This window comes from Cryptomeria japonica, unplaced genomic scaffold, assembly GCF_030272615.1.
Source record: "Cryptomeria japonica unplaced genomic scaffold, Sugi_1.0 HiC_scaffold_782, whole genome shotgun sequence".
Classification (NCBI taxonomy): domain Eukaryota; kingdom Viridiplantae; phylum Streptophyta; class Pinopsida; order Cupressales; family Cupressaceae; genus Cryptomeria; species Cryptomeria japonica.
Genome location: NW_026729540.1, coordinates 26,091 through 32,500, shown reverse-complemented (window position 1 = coordinate 32,500; position 6,410 = coordinate 26,091). Strand labels below are relative to the sequence as shown.

General features: G+C 36.6%; 1 protein-coding gene across 1 annotated transcript in view; it reads right to left on the bottom strand.

The window, feature by feature from the left end:
* The window catches only part of LOC131032830 (protein SRG1-like), a 2,819-nt gene extending 1,258 nt beyond the window's left edge, over positions 1-1,561 (bottom strand). The window contains exons 1-2 of the mRNA XM_057963877.2: positions 1,246-1,561; positions 665-906 (exon numbers count right to left, since the gene is read on the bottom strand). Of these exons, the coding sequence (XP_057819860.2) occupies positions 665-906; positions 1,246-1,515 (512 nt within the window). The 5' untranslated portion in view covers positions 1,516-1,561. The remainder of the gene's footprint in view (positions 1-664; positions 907-1,245) is intronic.
* Positions 1,562-6,410: the final 4,849 nt, after the last annotated feature.

The window sequence follows — 6,410 nt, the reverse complement described above, 5'->3', positions numbered from 1 at the left end:
GCACAATAATGGAAAGCCAGTGCCACCATATTCCTTAGTGGATAAATAACTGACAAAAGAAGACAGATATGAATATTTTACATTACTTGCTGATGGCAGTTCCATAATGGAGGCTCTTCTATTTTTAGTATGATGTTTCACAGGAAGATTAAAAAAAGGAAACAGTTTTAATTATTAAAAAGGGAAGCAAGTTTATGGGCTGGAGGCTTTGAGTGGTTAGTGGAGAGAAGGTACAAAAGTGTTGAACATGAAATATTACTGTTGACATTTGAACTAATCTAGGGTGTTTTTGAAGGCCAGATGCCAGTCCGTGTAGAGATTTTATGTAATAAATCTTCTTCTGAAAATGCTAGACGCAGAATTCTGAAAACTGGGGCCTAAAGTTTTATGTAACAACCTACGCTTGACATGACCTATCACCTATAAATTACTTCAAAAATCTCTTAGCACAACGATTTGAGAAAGTTATACTGCAACTATAATCCCCCAAATGGTACGATTATCTGAGTTTGCCTTTTAAATTGTAGAGCACTAAATATGTCTATCATGTAAAACATATTTGGTGTAAGAGGCAATTGCATTACTCTTAATCATATATGATTTGAACATGATGTCAGGACCTCAATGGACTTATAACTGCCTAAATTGACAAATATTTAGGTACCTGAAATCGGCTGGTTGTGTTGGCCAAAAGCTCATTTTTCTTTTCTCTGGAGGTAGAGTTGCCAAGTAAATGGTATCTGCCCAATCCAGTATTTGATCATCTGAGGCCACAAAGCTCTGGCCATAGCCTTCACGCTCTTGCTTTTCGTACTTGAGCCTTTCTTCCAAAGGTAGTTGAATGAATTCCCTTACAATTCCCTTCATCCTTTCAGTCAGAGACACAGGAATTCCATGATTCGCAGCCTGTCATAGAGAAATACATTCCATCTTAGCAGTTTGTTTTGAATCTCATCCCATCAAAACGGTAATTTAGAAAACTCTTCTTAAAATCGTACTTCTGTAGAAAAAGAGGGTAATTTAGAACATAGCCCTGTTGTAATTCTAATTTGGGTTACTTGCACTAATATAAGATGGTTCATTTAAACTGGTTAAGATACTGTTTCGAAATTGCCAAAGTTCTTGCCGTTTACCAATAAAAATAAATAAAAATTGTCAAAGTTCTTGTTATGTAAATACTAAATTACTTCTTTCTAGCAATTGTTAATCTATTATATAATTTATTATCAATTTTGTTGTACCCACCTGAAAAAATCCCCATTCCTGGCATGCCATTCCAAGTTTTTCTAATTCCTTTTGCCTACAGAGATCTGAATCCCCCCGAAACATATCCATATCAATTATGGGAATGTCCAAATGATGAAGAGGAAAGGCATTTGGGCGCTCTTTCTCTGATCTGATATACCTTTGAGGAAGGTTGCGAAGGTTCTGAGATGCCAATTCCTGAACAATAGGAACTGAAAACCTTTTTGAAGTTCCATCAGATGGATCAGATAGCAGGGCTGAATTAAACATGGTACTTATCTATTCTAAACAAGTCAGCCATTTGCTCTATACTCCTGAGTTATAACGCTACACTCTCAACAGAATATGAGGACTCTCAGAAACGGTGTTGCGGAATATCCTATCCAGTGTTGAAAGTGGATATTTGTGAGACGCAAGAGGATGTCAAAAGATGCTTGCCCTATCCAGAAAATATATATAACTAGCAGTTGCAGGAGTAGTGCCTGCAACGGTTCGCCAATAGGTGAGGGTGGTAGTGCGGGATGAATTGTGAGAGTGGACTGAATCAAGAAAACTTAAGACGTAGCAATCTGCTGTAAGAAGATGCATAAGTGAACCATATGATGCGCAATCTTTAAAGAGAAAGTGTTCAGGAAAACCGTAAAAGGCTTATATACACTGAAAGTGTTGTGAAGAATGGTACCTGCAGGGGGGCAGCATGCAAACGGAGTGAGCAAGACTCTGCAATAAATTATAAAAAAACTTTGTAGATTATACTTTGAGAGAGAATGAATATTTGAAGTTGTAGAGAAGAGGTATACTTAAATCTTGGTTACCTTTGGTAAAATGATTCTATTTTGCAGCCTGAAACATCCCAAAAATAGAGAAGGTAAGCGATGTGTGTCGCATCAATGAAATTCTGAAATCAATAACCGATGCAATAATTTAGAAATTCTGTTAAACGATAAAAGCATTATAGATGCAGGGAAGAGAAAATCGAAAACGAAGAGTAAAGAAACTTTAATGTAATGTTACCTGCATGGCGTTTAGATTTGCACTGTATATACGAAGCAGTTCCAATCTGTTTGTTCAACTCCACTGTGTAATAGCAAAGAGACCAGCTTGAACAGAATCGGCAAGACATTCTATTATCCAACTGCAGGAAATTGCAATTGTTGAATTATTGTAATCAAACCAAAAGAGTTTGTGCTGCACTGGAAATGGTGGCATTAGAATAAAACAGTTTGAGAAGTTGCAGAAACGATTAGAACTAAGAGGATATAAGGAAACAAAACTGGTCACTCTTTAAATGGAAGTTAAAGAGAGTAGAAGCACCTTTTATGTTTTTTGAGAGTTATTGGTGGGAGATAGTGGAGATCAATAACGTGGTTCTGTAAATGCATGAGTCTTAGATATGGGCAATTTTAAAAAAGTGAGTGCAACTTAGAAAGCAGTATGTAAAATTGTGAAGTGATAATCAAATGTTGTTAAAATAGATGCAAAGAATGGTCAAGAGTGTAGAGTAAGTTAAACATACCTGGTAGAGTTGGATCGTTGTTTCATAAGGTTATCTTATAAGTATGAGCATAGCAGAGAAGGCATTAGCAAAAAACAGAAGATGTATTCAACAATAAGCAAGCTGGATGTGAAAGAGGCATGCAATGTTAGTGTTAATTTATGTAAAAATGTTTGAGAAAAAAAATGGAAATAAAACTTAGGATGAGCTGTACGTAGAAGAGGCAGCATCAAAATGGTAATTACTAATTTGTATTGATAACATCCGTGTTGAAGAAAATGAATAAAATAAAGAGAAAAGTAATGAACAGTGATGTAAATAAAATAGGAAAGAGTCAAAAATGAGAAGTCTTTACCTTTTTAGTGTTTGTATGTTGTTCAAAATGTAAGTGCTGCAATAGTGTATATAGCATTGGAGAGAAGACGCATATGATCCTGTAACAGTGCTTAGGTAGTAGGAAAGACATCAAATAATATAGCTTGTGAAAGTGAAGCGAGAACATAAATGCATCGGAGACACGTTTAATGTTGTAAAAGAGAAGAAAATCAACGATGTAGAAAAGCTAAATTATTCGAACAACAATGATTGTAAATAGAGAGTGTAGTTTATGAAATTGAGCAGGTAAAAGTGAGCTTGAATTGCTAAGAATGGACATGTAGTGAACATACAAACGAATAGAAGATGACTAGTGATGATATAGGTTTGAATTTGATTACCTGTTGTGATTATGAGTTGCATTGTGTATATGTAGGAGCTGTAATCTGTTTCTTTAGCTCTTGTTTGTAATAGCAGGTAGACGAGGTTAAAGATCGACAGCGGAACATTGTATAAGGTTATAGAGAAATTTGTTAGACCGAAATAAAACAGGAAGGAATGTACTTGCAGTATCTGTAGAGGTTAAAATGGTCGATACATCATCTTCATAACAAAAAAAGTTTGAAATTGTACATACCTAATTCTGCTCCAATGAAATGGAGTGGCAGAGGAGGAGAATAATGTTGTAACTGAGCAACCCAATGCAGGAAAATGTAATCATGGGTAGTTTGTATTAAATTATTTGAAGAGTAAATTAAAATTCATCACACCAAAATGGACAGCCTGATAGAAATAGATAGCTATACCTTTTTTAGGGATGGAAGGGGAAAGTGGGTGGTGGAATCTTTAAATGTGAAATGTGCATGCAAAGAGAAGGCAACATACAAATTTGTTGGAATACCTGATGATGCAAGGCAAAGCTTGAACGTTGTTGTGTGCAGAAAGTGTAGGTGGAGGCAGGAAAGCCTTTAATGGGGGGGTGTGTATGAACAACAAGCAGTGGAAGAACACACAAAATGGCACCTGCAAGAAAAGGAGTGACGTTATTTATCAAATGCACAGTAAAAATGAAGAGAGTGCAGAAAGTTAAAAGGTAAATGGTGGAGTGCAAGTGAAAGTGTGGATTGGCATACCTGATGTTGTTGCTGATTAGAGTGGATGATCGGGATGCGATGAAGAAATCTGATTGGATAGAGTGGCCAATCTGTTTTCTTCTTTCTTCCTGATAGTAGTATAAGCATTGCTTTGTAATTTTGAGTACCTTTCAAAAGTGAAAGGTGGATCAATTCTTAGATCTTGAAGTGATTTTACTCGTGAGATTGTAGTGAAGGTGAGCCCCTGTTTTTTAGTCTTTCCAATATCTATTGTTGCTTTGTCCAAAGTGAGGCCTTGGGATTTGTGAATAGTTACAGCCCAAGCCATTGCAAGGGTGAGCTGAGTGTGGCTACCTCGAGTAATAGGAGCAGTAGGCACAAATTTAGGATTTGCATTGTCCCAATGAGGTCCAGTATAATTTTTAAACTCAACAACTACGTACTTTGGCAAGTCAGGAGGTTTAGAATATGTATCATAGACAATGGATTTGATTTGTCCTAATGAGCCATTGACCAAGCTAACTTGTATCCATAGATTAGCAATTAACATTACTTTTTCATTGAGGGAGAGGAGTATTTCTGAAAGGAGTTGTTCATCATTATCATATGCAATGCTAGTTTGCCTTGGAAGTTGGGCAACAGGTAGGTGCAATTGTTTTAACATTTTAGTATTGTGGTGTTTGGCTAATACATTTGTTGCAAATAAATGAATTGAACAGTCAAACTGTTTGTTATCATCGAAAGCTAGTTTAGTGGAGGATCAAGACATAAGAACTTTCCAATCTGTTTGGAGTGCATTGGCATTTCTAATGTTTTGCAAGATTGCACAAAATTGTTGTCTATTTGAGGTGCCTTGTTGTCGAAAACTTGTATCCAAGGTTACCACAGTTTGGAAAGAGTGCCATAATGCTAGGGTTGTAGAATGTGATGCATACAAGGGTTTGTCCATGACAAGAGGTAGCTGTCCAAGGTCACCTACAAGGATTACTGAGATACCTCCAAAGGGTTCATGTTGTTGGTGAGGGAATGCTTGGCGTAGTCTGCTGTCAATTTTTAAAAGCAATTTAGGACCCAAAAAGCTCATCTCATCAATTAGAATATATTGTAATTGTTTGTATTGTTCTTGGAAGAACATTAAAGATTGGCCTGTCAAAGGCTGCATATCTCTAAGAGGGATGAGCAGGGTAGCATGGATTGTTGTTGTTTGGATATTATATGCAGATACACTAGTAGGGGCAAGTACAAGCAAAGGATTGTGCTCTTGAGTAGTGGAGAGGTTAAGTTCTTTTCTAATGCATTGTATCAAATATGATTTGCCAGTGCCTGCAGTGCCTTGTATAATCATATGTAGAGGCGGGATGGTTTGGTGAGATGTGTAATGCGCAAGAATAAGGTCGAGTGCAAGTTTTTGTTTTGCTGCCAAAGGGAATGCATCAATGGCAGAAGAAGGTGGTTGAAGAAGGGCAGGTTGGCAATTTATTTTATTTGTGGAAATGAAGTGAACAATAGTAAGATGAAGTGGATTAGTGGGATGAGGTTCGGCCCAATCAAAGTTAATATCGTAATCTCGTTTGCCTAAAATTTGGAGATCATTGATGGTGATGTTGTTAGAAGCGCCCATTTGTGAAAGGTACTCCCATTCATACTAGTCTTCATTGTGTGAATGTAAAAAATAATTAGTGTCACAGTCTTCATCATTCTCTGTTGTGCATTCTTGTTCTATTCCATAAATATGCCAACGTGAGTAACCATCCATGTACAATAGCTTCCAATTTGCAATGATTTGGTCTGTTGATGCACCTATATCTATAGGAATATGATGAAAGGGTTTGTACAAGAGAAACTCACTCCAACAATAGGCTTCAAAGTTGTCATCATCCTCATTTGGAGAGCTTTTAAATTGTGGGTAAACATTGACAATTGCTTGTTTTTGCAGTTTTTGCCATTTATGCTTCTTATGTTGGTCATTGCATGAAAATTGTTGTGCTGATTGTATTAGTGAGACTTTTTCCAATTCAATAGGCCTTTCCATATAAGAAGAAATATAAGATTTGCAGAGCTTAGCATTGTCATTCTGATTAGTAATACGGTGGAGGACCTTCCTGCTAATATTAAGGGAGAAAAAATGATGGGAACAACTAATCAATGGTAGCTTTTGTAACATATGGCAAGTTTCTTGTGCGCTGATGTCTCGATCAACAACTATCCCCATCATGAATTTTTGGTATGCTAGCAAGATGGTATCTTGAGTATTAGTTGTA